This window comes from Rhinolophus hipposideros (genome assembly GCF_964194185.1).
Source record: "Rhinolophus hipposideros genome assembly, chromosome: 14".
In the NCBI taxonomy this organism is placed as follows: domain Eukaryota; kingdom Metazoa; phylum Chordata; class Mammalia; order Chiroptera; family Rhinolophidae; genus Rhinolophus; species Rhinolophus hipposideros.
In genome coordinates this window covers 15,598,900-15,616,765 of record NC_138060.1, presented here as the reverse complement: position 1 = coordinate 15,616,765, position 17,866 = coordinate 15,598,900, and the positions used below count along the sequence as shown (strand labels likewise).

At 43.7% G+C, this 17,866-nt stretch overlaps 1 protein-coding gene and 1 pseudogene across 5 annotated transcripts in view; one reads left to right on the top strand and one right to left on the bottom strand.

Moving 5' to 3' along the window:
- The window catches only part of ABHD6 (abhydrolase domain containing 6, acylglycerol lipase), a 47,971-nt gene extending 30,401 nt beyond the window's left edge, over positions 1 to 17,570 (top strand). For all 4 annotated transcript variants that reach the window (XM_081071508.1, XM_081071507.1, XM_081071510.1 and 1 more), the window contains 7 exons: positions 893 to 1,049; positions 2,426 to 2,539; positions 3,802 to 3,934; positions 6,624 to 6,781; positions 9,850 to 9,904; positions 10,110 to 10,210; positions 16,437 to 17,570. In XM_081071508.1, coding sequence (XP_080927634.1) covers positions 893 to 1,049; positions 2,426 to 2,539; positions 3,802 to 3,934; positions 6,624 to 6,781; positions 9,850 to 9,904; positions 10,110 to 10,210; positions 16,437 to 16,610 — 892 coding nt within the window. In that variant the 3' untranslated portion in view covers positions 16,611 to 17,570. The remainder of the gene's footprint in view (positions 1 to 892; positions 1,050 to 2,425; positions 2,540 to 3,801; positions 3,935 to 6,623; positions 6,782 to 9,849; positions 9,905 to 10,109; positions 10,211 to 16,436) is intronic.
- LOC308507086 (histone H2A.Z-like) lies at positions 120 to 544 on the bottom strand (annotated as a pseudogene). Its single transcript has one exon. The product of its transcript is annotated as a histone H2A.Z-like (transcript).
- Positions 17,571 to 17,866: the final 296 nt, after the last annotated feature.

The window sequence follows — 17,866 nt, the reverse complement described above, 5'->3', positions numbered from 1 at the left end:
AATAGATTTACAAACAGATAACATTGTGTGTTTTACAGATCCAGTCCACTAGAATCACCAACATTGGACAGCTGTTAGAGTATTGAGAGTCCTGAGAACATAAAGAATGCAAGCATCCTTTAGACAGTTTTCTGTTGTCCTTTCTTCCCAATCAAAGATTTGTGGGTGTGTGGAATGATGCCACCAGCAGCAATTGCAGCCTTGATGAGAGTCCAATTCTCATCTCCATGAATAGCAAGTTGCAAGTGACGCAGGGTAATATGCTTTACCTTTAAGTTTCTTGATGCTTTTCCTGCCAGCTAAAGTACTTCTGCAGAGGGGTACTTATTTCAGGAAGGCTGTGCTGTACACAGCTGCAGTCGTGCCTACACTTCCATGATTTCAGGTGTGGATTTCAGGCTGACTCTCTGAGAGGGAAACCGCCTTTGTCCTGGCCTCTCCAGAGTCCTTCCCACCCTCACCACCAGCCATTTGGAATTCTGCTGAAGCTCAGACAATCAAGGCAGAGATAGGGCTAGTCAGATACCCAGTGAGATTGCACCACCCACTCCTTCTTTGCACTGCCATTCAAACTACTAGAAATATGTATTAACGAACAGTTATTACGTGCCATGCTTCTTAAGAAAACACCGCTTAACCCCATCCTAGTTAGAGGGATTATACTGTAACATAACGTACGAGAATATTCATTTAAGGTACTTTCTGGACCCGTTTCACTTAGTGCTCCTTGAGGGTAGAGCTGTGGCAATTCCAGAGTGAGATGTGGAAGATGAGGGCCGGGAGAAGTGTTGGTCTGACCTCAAAATAAGACTATAGAAGGGACCTGTGCCCCTTTCAAAGCTACTTCTCTGGAGCTTGCTGATGTTGTTTTGCCTGTATTTTTACTTCCCAGGTACTGGCGGAGGGCTTTGGGCATGCAGGTCCGCTACGTTCGCCATGAAGACTATCAGTTCTGCTATTCCTTCCGTGGCAGGCCTGGGCACAAACCTTCCATCCTCATGCTCCACGGCTTCTCTGCGCACAAGGATATGTGGCTCACCTTGGTCAAGGTGCAGTTCTAGAGTCTTCTCTCTCAAGACAATGTCATTCAGTAAAGAAAAGGGTTTTCACTTGGACGTAGTGTCATCCGCAAGGGTAGAGAGCAAAGAGAACCCAGACCTGTGGCTCAAATTATCTTAAAGCTAATGTAATATGTGACTCAAATCCTCTTATCAGACAAAATGTATTGAGTTGAATAGTATTTGTAAAATCTGTACCTTATAAATCATTTCACCTTAGGAATATTTCATAGGAAAGGTTTCACTCAGCTTCATCTCAGAACTGTCATTATCAAGATCAGGCTTTTAAAAATAATCACTTGTTCTTTTATACTCCAAGTTTCTCCTCTTCCTTTCCCTCCCTTTTGCCTCCTTCTTCTTCCCCATCTCCCCTCCTTTCCTTCTTTTTCTGTTTTTTCTTTTTCTTTCTCTTTTTTTTTCCTTAGCCATTTAGATAAAAGGACTTGATTTGGCAGCTTTCTGGGAGTCTTCCAAATCACTAACTTTCTGTCCTGGTTTACTTTGGTGTGGTAACTTGCTCTACTCAGTAAGAGTGACCAGCTGGTGAAGGTTGGGCTGAGGGAGGTCTTGGGAGGGAAGCACCCCAGGCTCCCACCTCAATCAATTCCATATCTGAATGATCTCACATATGATCTATGCCAGAAGGAAAAGGCCCACACATCCTCCAGTTACTTGTGTTTTCATTTCCAAAGTCTACTGTGAGGACAGTCACCCTCTTGCCTTCATGAATCTCCCACTTCCTATCCCTACTTCTGATAAGCGTCTTTTGTATAACTGGGCATTTGTTTATTGATAACTGATGTTTCTCAGTTTCTTGGTTAACAGTGGCACATATTTAAAGGGAAGAAGGTGTTTTAGGATAATAACCACCTCAGGAGATAACCTTAATGCAAAGAAGAAAAAAATTGAAACCAGAATTAGGGTGATCAACCATGGTTCCTATGGAAAGCCTTGCTCCTGTTGGCTCTGAGGCTGACAAGAGCTCTGGGAAAACAGAGCCACCCCTTCTAGTTCCAAGTCAGTGCCTGAATGACTGGATGGGGGAAAGGAGAAGGAGGGTAGTACCTGCTAATTGGTGTCAAGAAAGAAAGAGATTTAAGCCTGCTACCCTGACCTTTGTCCCCCTTTTCCAGTCATCCTCCTAGTCCCCTTCCATCCGTGTATTAGTCTTCGGGGGCCTCTGCTCCCTATGAGGCTATGCTTAGTTCCATCAGATGTTACTAGGGTAAAACTCTGAATGGCCCAGGGCCAGACATCCCCAGGGATGGCTCTCCAGGTGACTTGGTAAGTGGCGCAATCTCCCCAGAAAAGTGGGCAGGAATGTTCTGCATACCACATCCTGATTCTCTGGGCCTGTGTGTCCTCAGTTCCTTCCAAAGAACCTGCACTTGGTCTGTGTGGACATGCCAGGACATGAGGGCACCACCCGCTCTTCCCTGGATGACCTGTCCATAGATGGGCAAGTCAAGAGGATACACCAGGTAAGCAAGAGGTTCCACCAGAAATTGCCCAGGCTTGGTCTTGCCCACCATCGCATGCCCAAGCCTGGAGAGCAGGCAGGAGAGTTCCATACTGACTCTTAACCAGTCTCCAAGGCATTCTGTCAAGTAAATGCAAACAAAATGGCAGTCCAATGGTATCCTTGTTCAGCTGTGGAGGGCCAGGGCTTATTGCAGACTGTGCTCCTCCAAGCTTATTGATGTTATTTGTGAAGAAATATGACAATCTGGACATTTTCTCAGATCCTTGAAAAACGAGTATAGTATTCCTCAAAATCATTTGCCTAGAGTCTGTTTTTCCGCTTACCGGCTACACAATGATAGCAATAGCCCTTCTGCCTAGTTGTGCAGGATGGGAAGATTGCCCTTTGCTTTTTGTACTGTTTAGCATCTATCTTTAGCCCCCCACTGGCTGGACTTTCAAGGTCATGGGGCTCATGGACCATTTCAGAATTTAATAGTCCATAAGTTTCAAATTGACATTAGGTAGTTTCCCCAGATGAGGATGTTTATTTAATGTCCGCCCCACTTCCCGCCCTTTAAACTATTTTGATGAGGTCAAGAACGTATCTCTTTGGCTCTTTGCTGTATCTCTAGCAATTGACCATAGTTCCTAGTACATAACAGATATCCAATTAATATTTTTAAGACGGTTGGTTAAATAAATGGATAGTTGGATGGATGGTTGGATAAATGGTTGGATGGGTGAATACATAGATGGATGGTTGGGTAGTTATATGAATGGATGGTTGGGTGGATGAGAAGGGCTTTAAATTGGGGCAAGAGTCAACAAACATGGCCTATGGGCTATATTTGGCCTACTGCCTACCTTTTAAAGCTATGTTTTATTGGAACACAGCCATGCTCATTTATTTATGTATTTTCATCTGCTTTAGTACTATAATAGCAGAGTTGAGTAGTTGCCACTGAGATCATATGGCCCACAAAGCAGAAAATAGTTACTCTCAGGACATTTATAGAAAAGTTTGTTGACTCATGAATCAGGGGAATCTTTGTTGGTTTTATACTCATAAATGACCCCTTAATCACTTGTGACAGGTAAAGATAAGTACATGCCTGCCACGGGCTTATCTGGATAACTGATCCCATAGAATTTCAGACCCCCTTTCATCAATAGCCCGTGTCATTTGTCCCTATAGACAGTAGAAGTTTTTTGCTCTGTAATCAGTGTTGTCACTGTCTACAGCTGTATAACCAAACCTCCTTCTCATTTCCCTTCCCAGTTTGTAGAATGCCTCAAGCTGAACAAAAAACCATTCCACTTGGTAGGTACCTCCATGGGTGGCAACGTGGCTGGGGTGTACGCTGCTTACTACCCATCAGATATCTGCAGCCTATCTCTCGTGTGCCCTGCTGGTAAGTGACCAGGCTGAAATACCTCCCTGAGTGACTTGAGCACAGCGGGGTCTGAATCTCTGAAGGGACAAGTGACCATGTCTGGTATGACCGTTTTTTAGAATCATCTTTTGATATGTACTTTAGACATATGCAGTGCCTTAGTGATAAGTAACCAAATAATAGTTGTCTAACCATAATTGTAACCACATTGACTTTTCATTTATAGAGCCAGCCTGTTCCACAAAGAATTTGGTAGTTAATTAAAATGTGTATAGTACTTTGCAGCACGTAAATACTTTGAAATATAATGGTAATATTAATATCCAACATTTACTGAGCTCTTTTGAGCTAAGCTCTTTATATGAATTTAGTTGTCACCATAACCTTGTGAGGTGAAGGTACTATTTATGCCTCTCCTCTTTTCTGCTAAAAACTCAGATATCTTTATTCATTACAAGATCTTTTTTAAAAATCAACAAACTTTAATTTCTCTGTTCTTATTTGTATATATGTCGACTTCAGCTATAACATGTCCCCAGAAATTATGATCTGAAGTTGGACTTTTTAAATGTATTTTTCTTATATAAATCTTTAAACTTGGGTTGATAATATGTTAGAGAGAAAAAAATCTTAATTTTTCTCTTTCCTTTTCGTTCCCTCTCCCTCTCTGTGGTACTTCACTGGAATATGATTTACACATAGTAAAATGCCCTAATTCTAACTGTAAATCTCAGTGACTTTTTACATATGAAATTATTATCCAGATCAAGATAGTATGTCCATTTAAGAGGTAGGAATATTGAGGCACAAAGAAATTATAGAAGTGCCAGAGCCAGCATAGGAACTGATCCTAAGCTGTCTGGTTCTAGAACCCAAGCTATGGCTTTTTTGGAAGTCCTTTCATATTCACTACCTCCTTTATCCACTAGAACCCAGTCATGAGTCAAACATGTACACCTTGTATTGAAAGGTAACTAAATTGACCTTTAAAATTTTTCAGTCACTCTGAAAGTTAATAGTTTACAGGCCTGTTAAGGACATTGAAATTGAAGGCAAGCTCCCAGTGGGTTTTCTTTTCTTCTCTTCCTAAGCACCATGTCTGAAATCAGTTTGTCTTTTAATAATAAAGTTTGAGAATCGGAGAAACAGCCCCTATGGAAGGCTATTCAATGTTAAATCACTTATGGAAGGTTAGAGCTAACTGGCTTTTTCGAGTATATGTTCATTTGCTCAGAGTTTCACAGCTGGGTTTCAATTGGAAATTTAAAATTAAGTTTGTATGCAAAAATGAAAAAACGTTTATTTTAAACGTTTTACTTTGAAATAATTTTAAATTTACCGAAATGTTACAAAGATAGTTCAGAGTCCCATATACCCATCATCCAGTTTCCCCCGTTAACAGCTCACATTACTGCAGTGAACTTGTCACAACTAAGAAACCAACATTGCTACATTATTATTAACTAAACTCTGGGCTTTGTTTGGATTTCATTCGTTTTTCCACTAATGTCCTTTTTCTGTTCCAGGATCCAATCCAGGGTACCAACATGACATTTAATATAAGATTATTTTGAAAGTGAAAGGATCTAGGTCATGTAATTGCCCTCATGGCGTTGTGAAAGCCACGTGATACCCGTGTTAGTTTTAAAGGAGTCGCTGAATAGAGGAGAGTTATAAAGCATGGATTTCTGCAGCGTAGTATTGATGCCACAGCCTTTCTTTCTAAAATCTAGTTCTTCGCCTACGTCAAACACCTGGAAATTTGCTCAGTGTTGGAAGTGAAAATTAGTTTTGCTGTCCTGTATGTATCAGCTATAGGAACTGAGCTCTCTTGTGTCATGCTCTAGGGCAGGGGTGTCCAAACTTTTTTCAACGTTTTTTACCAAGGACCATATGCGGTAAAATACACAAACAGCCAGGCCACTCACTCGAGGTGAAGTAGTATTGCCTCACCTGGTTTATTTAAGTAAACTAAATATATTTTTGGAATTTGCTGCGGGCCAATTAAAAATGGATTGCGGGCCGCAGTTGGCCCGCAGGCTGCAGTTTGGACACCCCTGCTCTAGGGTATAGGAAATAATGGTCCATCTCCAAGCTTTTCAGTCTCAGCAGTTGCCTAATGCTCTCCTAGAAGAAGGCAGACTGTACAGAGGGCAGTTACTGCCCCAACATGGGGGGACTTGCTCTCACTGTGTTTTGTGTATAGACCCAAAAAAGAGATTATGAAGTGGGTCTGGGCCAAGAGGAGTGGCAGTCAGACCCTTCAGTCCTGTTTGCTTCCCATCATGCATTTCGTCAGATCTCTTCCCAATAATACAGATATGAAAGGGACTCAGGCAAGTTGTCTTCAAGACTAATGCTTCTTAAACTCTATCATACAGATAAATCTCCTGACAACTTGTTAAAGTACAGATTCTGATTCAAGAGACTTAGGGAGGGGCTGAGATTCTCTATTTCTTATGGGCTCCCAGTGCTGCTGGTCCACAGACCACAGTTTGAGTCACCAGTTCCTAAAATATCTTGAAGGATTTTTTTGTTTGTCTTCCAAGTATGGTTTTGAGCAAGGTTGGCAGTACCAATTCAAAAGGAATCTGGTGAAAAATACCTAAACTATAGTATCTCTGGGGTACTAGAAGTTCTCTGTGTAAAATGGGGGTTGGTATGAAAGTAGATGTATTGCCAAGCTATTTTGGTATGAATCCCACAGGCCTGCAATACTCAAATGATAATCAATTCATACAACGGCTCAAAGAACTGCAGAACTCGGCCGCCATAGAGAAGATTCCCTTGATCCCATCCACTCCAGAAGAGATGAGTGAAATGCTCCAGCTTTGCTCTTACGTCCGCTTCAAGGTGCCCCAGCAGGTAATGTGATCCCAGCAGCAAGACACCTGCCTCTGCCAGAGGCTGAGGCGGCCAGGCCCAGCTCCCTTCATCCATTCCCTTCTTCTGTACTCATCTGTTTATTCCTTCAGTAAGTATCTGTACGTCAGGCACAGTGTATGGGCACAGTGGAGAATAAATAAGACAGAACAGGATAGTGGGAAGGCAGACAATTAAAAAGCAAACGAATGCAAATTGTAATAAGTTTTCTAGAGGAAATGAAGGTGGTGCAGTGAATAAAAACAGGGAGGTAGTGGAAGATTTGATAAACCTCCTTAAGGGAACAGCATGTACAGAAGTGGAAAAAACATAGGCAAGTTCAAGATGCTGGAAGGAGGCCAGGGTGACTGGCACCTAGAGGATGAGGGAGAGAATGGTTTGAGATGAGGTTAGAAAGAAAGGCAGGGGCTAACTCAAAGAATCTCAATTTTTTTTTTTAAATCTCTGGACCACTTTACACTCTGAAAAATTATTGAGACCAAAGAGCTTTTATTTGTGGGGGTTATAATTATTGATATTTACCATGTTAGAAATTAAAAATCAGAAAAAATTAAAACACAAGAATATACAAGCACTCATTTCATTAGCCATCAGAGTGAGTATATTATCCCTCATTGTATAGGCTCTGAAAAACAGTGTGCTTTTGAGCGAATGAAAGTGACAGAAAGGCAAGTCACATTTAGTATTACTATGAAAATAGTTTGACCTTATGGACTCCCAAGACTCACTTTGAGAACCACTAGGCCAGATCATGTAGGACCTTATAGGTTATGGGAAGGAGTCGGGTTTTTCTAAGCACAATAGGAGAACCCCTGAGAATTGTAGGGGAGTACAAACAGAAGCAGGAAAACCCGTTAGGATGCTGTTACAGCTTGGAGATGATGGTGGTGTAGACTAGGGCGGTAGCAGTGGAGACGGGAGATGTGAAATGCTTTGGGAGGAAGAACGGACAGGACTTACTGGCAAACTGGAAGTGAAGGATGACGGAAGGTGAGAAGTCACAGATGACTTCTGGTACTTGAGTTGGATAAAGGTAGCATTTGATGAACAGGAGAAGGAGAGGAAGGGTGAGTTGAGGAGCTAAAAGCTCCATCTTGGGTTGTGTTAAATTCAAGTTGCCTGTGAGGCCTCCAAGTGCAGATGTTAAGTGGGCAGTTGGATACACAAATGCTGCTGAGCGAAGCCTGGTCTGGTGCTGCACCGTGAGAGCCATCAACCAATGGTTATGTTAAAGGTCATGGGTCTGCATGAAGTCATCTAGGGATAGAGTGAAAAGCCAAGAGGAGACTCCATGGCTGCGGCTTCATAACAGCAGATTATCTCCCTCTACTGTAGGAGCTGGACCCTGCCTCAGAGTGGGGTAGGTCTTCCTAGGAGTTTAGAGAATGGGCTCCATTTAGAGGTTGTGAACGTGACTCAGTTAATAGGTATGGAAGCACCCAGAATCTGATGCTGTGGCATGTTCTATCCCTAAAGTCGTCTTTTAGTTGTGAAGATGCACTGATCCCCTCCCAACACTGGTCTCTTCTCAAAATAGAGTGGCCTAACAGGGTTTTAGAAAATTACAAGTTTTGAGTTGTCAGAAATATGAAAACCCCAGGAGAAAACACATGGGGCTCTAAAAGTCTTTTCCTCCTGGGAGAGAAGGCGCACCCAAGCCCCCAGCCCACAGTGCCACATTGTGTTATGATTGTGTATTTGTTTTGTATTATGATTGTCTGTTCTGGCCTCTGTCAAATCAGGGATTTTGTCTTAGTTGACTGTTCTGTCCCCAGCCTTTGGCACAGTGCTTGCATGAGGTAGGTCCTAGGTATAAATTGGATGGATCAATGGACGCGAGGCTGCCTGGAGCATGCAGGGATGGAGAATGGATATGTGGGTACATGCAAGATAGTGATGCATGAACTGCGTCATGTGTACGTGTAGATGGTTTAGGGGTGCAGGAGAGATGGATGACTGAAGGCTTGGTTGGCTAGACGGGAGGATGCCTGGAGCAGGAATGGAGAGTAAATGGACTAGTGGGTGCAGGATAACTGGATAAATGGTTAGACTTATGCTTATATGATTCAGAGATGCAGGATGGATGGGTGGATAGGTGAGTGGAGCAGAAGTGGAGGTTGGATGGATGGATGCAAGATGGACGTGACGCATGTGTGCAGAATAGATAGTAGAACGAAGAAGGCGTCTGATGCTGAGTACAGTGCATTGGATAACTTGCCACTGGTCTCACCTCTGGACTTCCGCTTCTAGTACTGATCAGATCCTAGGCATGCTCTAGAGAGTTGGTTAGTCCAAAGCAGTTATGGCTGGATTTCCCCTCTTTAATCTGTAGACAGGACTCCTGAGAATGCATTTAAGAGGTTCAGACCGTTCCAACATAGCTGAGAAGAGTGACGGCTGCTAAAATAAACCCATGACCCTACCTCAAGAACCCTGAGGCAGGAGGAAAAGGAGGGCTGTGTCCCTTCTGGCTACAGCACCTCCCTGGGTCAGTGCCCAAGAGATCTGGCCTTTCCACAGTTGCTGCAGCCTTCATAGCCCTCAGCATGGAAGGAAAAGACAGTATCAAATAATAAACAAGGGACACTGGAACCTTTCCCAGATTTTTCCCAATAGTTTATTTCTTCATTATTTAAGAGGCCTCTCATCCCCAACAGTTTAATTTTTTTAATGGACCTTGTTCTGCATTTGGATATTATTGAGCAATTACTTGATATTATTTTCCTCCTGATGGGGTTTTAAGATAAGCAGCGAGTTTCTCAATATAAAGCGTCTGTGTGGCCGTCTCCCGTGTTTTTTACATACAGGGGGGACCTTTGGCCTCACAGTATTACCCAAATTCCTTCCTAATTAAAAAGAAAAAAACGCCTCTTATGAACCTAATTCCCAATTACATCGTATGCTACATACGGGAATTCGGGGGACCAGGCCCTAAAACCTTGACAATGCCATGAATACCAGGACTTTATTTACCTCATTGTCCTAGAGCCACGAGGGACCTGAGGAAACGAATCTTCTCTTGCTTTCTAACTTCGGCTATTTATCCTTAGATCCTGCAAGGACTCGTCGACGTCCGCATCCCTCATAACAGCTTCTACCGAAAGCGTAAGTAGCTCTGCATTAAACTTTGCCCTGTGATGAGTGAAGCCTTATGGGTGGCTGGCTTCTATTGCCCCCATTTCTGGGTCTGTCTCCTTGAGCCCCTGAAGAGGGGAAGTGGCGCCTGGAGCTCCATGACTGTTCTGTCCTGTGGGCGGTGCCCATGGGCACAGCCCAGCCTGCACTCACTTTGCCTTCCTTTTCTGGACAGTGTTTTTGGAAATCGTCAGTGAGAAGTCGCGGTATTCCCTTCATCAGAACATGGACAAGATCAAGGTCCCAACGCAGATCATCTGGGGGAAACAAGACCAGGTATGTCGTGGTCTCTGGGGCCGCCTATGCCACTCACACCGGCCTCTGAGGAAAAGCAAGCGGCCGTTTACAAAGGGAGCCTAGCTGACTGGTTTCTGATATCAGGAAGAGGTGGAACATACCCAGGTCAGATGCCAGTGTTTATAGGAACGTTGTTCTGTGAGTTGAGAGTACACTGGTCCTTTAAAATGCAAGGCAATCATAAATCATCTTTACAAATTATTTTTATCAAAGCCATAGAGTCACATGGTAGAAAAAGCTTCAGAGAATACTAAAAGGTTTATAATGAAAACATCCCAGATTTCAATTTCCAGTTCCTTGGGGTAACACTTACTGTCCTGTGTATAGCTCTTAAATTTTCTGAGGCGGGGTTGGCAAACGTTTTCTTCTGCAAAGGGCCAGATAGTAAGATTTTCGACATTGTTGGCCATGCAATCTGTCACAACCCTGCTGTTGTGCCAAAACAACCGAAGATGACATGCAAGCAAATGACATGGCAGAGTCCCAGTGAACCTTTATTGACAAAACAGGCAGCGTGCCAGTGTTTGCCTACTCCTGTTGCATACGTAATGCATAGATAAGTTCTATCTGTACGTTTTCAAACATGGTAGATACACAGCTTTGTACTTTCGTATTTATAAAAAAATATGTATCTCAGAAATCATTTCATACCAGCTCATACAGATCTACTCATTCTGTTTTTTAAAATGTTTTATTTTGAAATCATTTCAAATTTACAGGAAAATTGTAAGAACAGTGCAGAGTACTCCTGTATATCCTTTATAAATTCATCAGTTTTTAACTGCTCACCCAGCCCCCTGCAATCACGATCTGTTTTTTGTTTCTGTAGTTTTACATTTTCTAGAATTTTCATGTCAATGGTATCATATAATGCATAGTCTTGTGTATCTAGCTTCTTTCACCCAAGCATGTTTTTGAAGGTTCATTCATGTTGTTACATATGTCAATAGTTCCTTTTTATTGCTGAGTGTCATTCTATGCTATGTGTTACCACATTTTATTTATTACCAGCGTTTTAACATTTGCCACGTTGGCTTTATTACTCTCATCTATGTATCTAGAAGTATATATTTTTGTACCGTTTGGAGTAGGTGGCTTATAATATGTCCCTTTACGCCCAGTACTTCGGGGTGTATTTACTGAGAACGAGAATATTTTCTCACGTAACCATGGTACATGATCACATTCAGGAAACTTAGCATTGATGCAATGCTTTAATCTATGATCCATATTCCAAATTCATCCATTGTTTCAATAATGTCCTACACAGAATCCTCTCCATCTGCCCCCAAACCATGATCTAATCCAGGATCACATACTACATTCATGCCTCTTTAGTCTCCCGTAATATGAAACAATTCCTCAGCCTCTCTTCGTCATTCATGATGCTGAGATATTTGAAGAGGACGGGCCCATTATTTTATTTTATTTTATTTTTTATTTATTTTATTTTTTTTTTACATCGCTCACACCGTGAGCCCCCCTCCCCCCATCCACCACCACCCCAACCTCACACCGAGCCATCACATTATACACATAAAATTATAGTTGGCATTCATTAATGTCCAGCCTCTGGTGTACAATGCCATGACCAGGCATCCACAGCATCCCTGAGGTGGTCTCCCAAACAGGACACATGTCCATCGGACACCCAACAAAATCCCCAAACACTATTGGGGCCCATTATTTTATGATGTGTTCCTCAATTTGAGTTTGCTGCTTCCTCATTATTAAATTCAGGTTATATTATATTCCCTGGTTGAAATATCTCCTGAGTTATAAATATCACATCCTCCGATGCACGGCAGGTTGTTGTCTGATTTCTTCACTGTAAAGTAATTATTTGCTTCCTTGCAACTAATAAGCAGTCTGTGTCATCCCAAGAAATACACTTTGAGACTGTGTAGATATCCTGCTCCTCATCAAACAGTCCCTCTGTATTTACCATCCATGAATGATTCTTGCTGAAAACAATGTTTTACATTCTTTTTAAGAGCTGCATAGTATTCCATTATATGGCTCTGCCATACTGTTTTTGATTAGTGCCCTTCTGATGTTCCTTTCCAGTTTTTTGCTATTAAACAATACCTCAGTGAACACCATTATACATGTGTTTGTAGAGTGTGAGAGTATATCTGAAGGGTAAATTCTTAAATGTAGAATCACTGGGTCAAAGGGCATGTGCATTTTTAAAATTTTAATAGGTTTTGTCAGATGGCTCTGTCTTTGTTTGCTAGGGCTGCCACAACAAAGTACCACAAACTGGGTGGCTTCAACAACAGAAATTGATTTTCTCACAGTGCTGGCAGCTAGAAGTCTGAAATGAAGGCGTCAGCAGCTTGGCTCCTTCTGGGAGCTATGCCAGGGAGTCTGTTCCATGCTGCTCCCCTAGCTTCCGGTGGTTTGCTAGCAATCTTTGGTGTTCCTTGGCTTGTAGATGCCTTCCCCTGATCTCTGTTCCTGGGTGTCTATGTTTAAATTTCCCCTTTTTGTAAGGATGCCAGTCGTATTGGATTAGGGGCTCCCCCTGCTCCAGTGTGACCTCATCTTAATTAATTACATCTGCCATGACCCTATTTCCAAATAAGGTCACATTTTGAAGTACTGGTGGTTAGGACGACAACATGTGAATGTGGGAGAGATACAACCAACCCATAATAAGCCCTCCAAAAGGATACTGATTTATACCTAGAAACTCCTTTTTTGTTTGCAACAAAAAAGTTTTGTTCTTTAGAAATCACATCTTACTGAAAGTTTTGTTCTTTAGAAATCACATCTTACTGAAAGTTCTAAAGTTTAAATCAAGAGGAGGCAGTGAAAAAAAATAAAAAAGAGGAGGCAGTGAGAAATGGAGCCTCTATGAGGCCCACAGTGGATAGAATTACTGTGAAAGGGTACCCAGGAGCCTTTGCTGTTGAATATTGTGAGAAAAGGAAATTAGAAAAAAGCTTTCCCCCATTGAGACAGTTCCTCAAAGGACCCCAAGGTGAAAGCTACCATTGTGAGCCCTGCCTGGGCTGGCGGCACATCTCACCTGTGTCTGCTGATGAAACCACAGGTGGGACGTCAGGCAGGCTGCGACCACAAAAGCTCACAACTGTGTGGGGTGGCCCAGGAGAAGAGACTGGGCAGGAGAAGCTGGGCCTGTGCCCAGTGTATGAGAGACGGATGACAGCATCAGCAGAGTCCAGCTGTCTCAAATCAGCCAGGTATGGCTGAGAATGTACAGTGCGGAATGAGGGTGTGGACAGGAGGGAGGGCTCATGTGCTCCCTTCTGCAGCAGCCAAGACTGAAAGAATCTTTGTGTGCCCCTGAGTGAAGAAGCAGGACCCAAGCTAGGCCAGCAGGAAATCGTTCCATCCCAAGTCAGTAAGAACAATGAAGGCCTTTCCTCATTCTGAAAATCCCAAAGGTGATTCTGGGCTCTCGGGGACCAACAGGGAGAGAGAAGCGAGAACCCATCACCTGGCAGAGACACGGCAGGCACGAGACCACTGGCCTTGCAGCCTCACAGCCTGCGGTTGAGACTTGCCTTTGCCCTTTATCAGCCAGTGACCTTGAACAAGTCACTCAGCCGCTCTAAAGTCCTCAGCCATTTCTCTTCTATTGCTGGGGTGATTGTGAGGCTCAAGTGAGAAACACATATGAAGGTGATCGTTCTCCAGTTATCAAAAATAAATTATTTATTGTCCACATCCTTTGCCTCTCTGACAGCTGGCTTTTGCCCAAGGTCCAGAATTTCCTTCAGGACTGTGAAGTTTCTTCTGGAAAAAGTCCATTTGGTTCAGGCCTAACATTCCATAGGCCTGCTATAGGATCAGATCCGTATGTGTTCTATGGACCATGCCAAGGGCAGAGGCCAAATAGCAGAGGCTTCAGGGGTCCTTTATTTCGTGGCTATTTGCTTCCCAAACTGTCTGGCTTTTTTCCTATTCTGTCATCAACATTTGATGTCACAGACCCTCCCTCTGCCAGGCTGAATTCAGTCTCCTCTTCTTTGGACCCCTATAGAGCCACTGTGCTGCACAACGGCTGGGGGATCCATGGACATTGGTGTCTATGTGAATGATGCCCCTTGGATTTGGGCAGTATACAGCCTGCACAACTGAACCTGACACACTTTCCTGAGAGGATGTCTGCACATCCATTCAAGTATTTCTCCCCATAGAGTGGGAGGGCCTTGGGGAAATAAACAAGGTGTATTATTCTTTATGTCCCTTCTCCCTGCCAGCACAATGCCTGGTATTCAAGAGACCCAGAGGACACAATAAATGAGCAAGCAAACAAGAAAGCGAAAGAACAAACTAACTAGCAAAGGGATGAACCCACCAACCCACCGCCTCTGCATTTAAGTCAGCTAACAAATATGTATTGAGCACCTAGTATGTGCCTGACACTGTATTGGCCCTGGCGATACAGTAGAGACCAAAATAGGCAGCATTCTGCCCTTTAGCAGCTTGCAGTCTAACTACCACTGTAATGCACGGCAGGGCCGGAGATAGGGTGTGGTGTGTCATGAAAGTGCAGGATCGGATCCTGTCTTTATTTATAATTTTGATATTGTGTTCATCATAGATCTTTTTGTATTAACATTTATTTCTTGAAATACTGCATTAAAATAGTATTCATCTTGATTACTGAATTTTTTGGCATCCGCTTAAATTTTGTGCCAGAGGCAAGTGTCTCACTTCCCTCCCCCTCACCCCTGGCCCTGGCCTAAAATGGGATGGACGGAAATGCACCATTTACCTGAATAGCAGCAAGAAATATGGTTCCTACAGACATGCACCTGTGGGTCCATTCAGCTGTTTCACATGCGTCTGTGTGGCCATGGGAAATGCTGGATTTGACAGCATAACAGTGTCAGACCTAGAAGCTCACGTGGTCGTTTTTGAATTACAGTTTCTCGCCTCTCTGTAGAATAGGTACTCGGTAGCGAGTTCCTACTTTTTCATGCTTTGACTTGTTCACTCCAACTGTGTATCCGCTGGGCATCTGCTCCCACAGTAGCTGGGCTTTGTTTCTGCTCTGACACTTGCCACGGCAGCCTTACTGGTGAGTGAGTGACAGAGGGGTCCCATTCCTTCACAGAGTGCCCCTCTCACTAAGCTCCCCGTTAGCTGTTCCCTTTTGCAGGCCAGAGGTGCTCTGCATTTTGCTTGCCCCATTTCGAGGTGGGTGGGAAATCTTGGTTTTAATGATCTGGGGTGAAGAGAAGGAAGTTCAAAAACAGACGGTGCTGAGTTTGTTGGGGTTTTGCTTCTGCTGTTAAGGATGAGAGGAGGGGCCCTCTTGTCTGGGATGAGTTGAGGTGAAAGCGATTAAGAGAAGGAGAGTGAATGCAAATTCAATGCCCAAGGGAGGGTGTTAGGGAGACAAGGTAAATTGGATTGGCGTAATAGCAAGGTAACCCAGATGAAAATAAAATTGGATGAGTTGTTTGAAAAATACCAGTCCTGGGAAAAGGTGGCTTTCATGTTGGAGAAGCTTTCCTCATTCACAAACTTCAGGGCCTGAGGTCACACAGCTCTGGGGACCCCAAAAGACCCTCAAAGGGAACTCCTCCCCAGCTTAGTGGTTAGTGTTTTCTACTTGGATCTTCCCTTCCCACAGCTCGGCCTACACTAGCCTGACATCAGGGTCATTCGTATGATCACGTCACTGTCCTGAACACAGCCCCGCGTTCCCCACTGTGCTGAGATCGAGGTCTGACACCCCAACATGGTTGGAGGCCCCCTTCTCTCCACCCCATTTCCCCACCATGCCTTCCCCACTTCCTGTGGGCTATGTCAGCACCCAGCTACTTGCTGTGCCCTACACTTGCCATGGCCTCCTGTCCTCTTTCATGAATTCTGCTCCCCTGTGCTCCCTCTGCTCTCAGAATCCTCCCCTATCAGAGCCCTTGTCACATCATGCTGCATTTATCTGTTGACCTGTTTGCCTTCCCTACCAGACCGGAACCTCTTCGTGGGCAGGGACGTTGTGTTTCTACCTTAGTAATGCTGGCAGCAGCACAATTCCTGGCACCAAGCTGCAAAATAAAATATGAGACACGCAGTCACTTCTATTAGAGGGCCACAAGCCCCAACACTTAAGTGACTTGGTCCTCAAAGCCATCCCTGCCAGGTCTCAGTGGGAGTCTGTCCACCAAGTGCACACAGGCATCTGAATCTTTTCCATCTAGTTTCCTCTCTTGTCCTGCAGGTGCTCGATGTGTCTGGGGCAGACATGTTGGCCAAGGCCATCGCCAACTGCCAGGTGGAACTTCTGGAAAACTGTGGGCACTCGGTGGTGATGGAGAGACCCAGGAAGACAGCCAAGCTCATCGTCGACTTTTTAGCTTCTGTGCACAACACAGACAACAAGAAGCTGGACTGAGACCCTGACTGCAGCCTGCACGCTGCACGTGGCATCCACTCCCATCTCCAAAATCTGATGCTGACACCACTTCTCAGGGATCCTGCCCCAAAAGCGGGCAGAGCGCCAGCGTCCCTGAGGAAGCCAGTCCCCTACCCCCAGTGAGATCCACAGAGCTTTGGGGGCCACGAAGAAATCTCCAAGATGTTTTTCACAAATGGAAATTCATGTGGAACAAGATAAGAAAATCCAGTCTTAAAATCTACCAAGAAGTCTTCAAGTTCACGTTGCAAAGCGGCCACCTCGAAAACCATAATCACTAAGGACATCATTTTCTTTAAAACATTCCTCACAGACTGAGACTCGAGGTACTTCTGTTGCTTCAGATGTTCTCCTTGCATGGTTAGTGGCTGAGCACTAGTCCCCATTCGCGGAGCCCCTCTTGTTTATGTCTTATTTAAGTTTTACATAAGACCCATATGGGAATGCAGTCTGTCAGCTGCAAGACCCTGGAGGAAAATGGCAGGCTGTAGAAAATATTTATACAGGCAGGGGGCATTGTTCTGCCTTGGCCAGCCCTTGGAGCAGCAGAGAACATAGGTGGGTGGTTTGATCCGCCCCAACGTGTCAGCTATGCCATGAGTGGACTCAGAAACATCACTGTACGAAGAACACCTCGCAGGGTGGGTTTCCTGGAAATCATTTATTACTTTTAAAAAATAGGACTAATGAAGCAATAATGTTCTAGACATCTATAAATCATCAGACTCGGGTTCTAAGTAATCAGAACACAAGCACCTCGTGGGCCTCTTTTCCATGTTGCTGTGCTACTGCAAACCTTTGGATGTAAAATACTAGTTTGTTAATGAATTCTGTGAATTCTGTGAACAGTAATGTGATTGAAAATAACTCTATAAACAAATGTAAAAATGACCACAGTGACGTGAAATAAATTTAATAAATCTAGGCTAGCAACATGCAGACGGCTTCTATTTCTGAGCTCCTAATTATGTGCAGTGTTGGCAGGTTTTCTGTTAACTGTGTGAAGTGTGTTTTCAAGTAAGGCTTATTCTATAGTCATTGGAAGACCTTGCTTGCATGTGTTATTAGTTTCATTTTAAGAAATTGTGTTTGCAGTTTTTATCCAATTGAAATGGCCTATCAAAAACAAAAGGCAAGAGTCATCAAACTATTCCTTTTGACCCACTTCTGTTGCAGTTAGAAACCCTAAACGCCTCAAGAGATTCACTCCTTCAAATCGTTTTACAGAGTCTGCA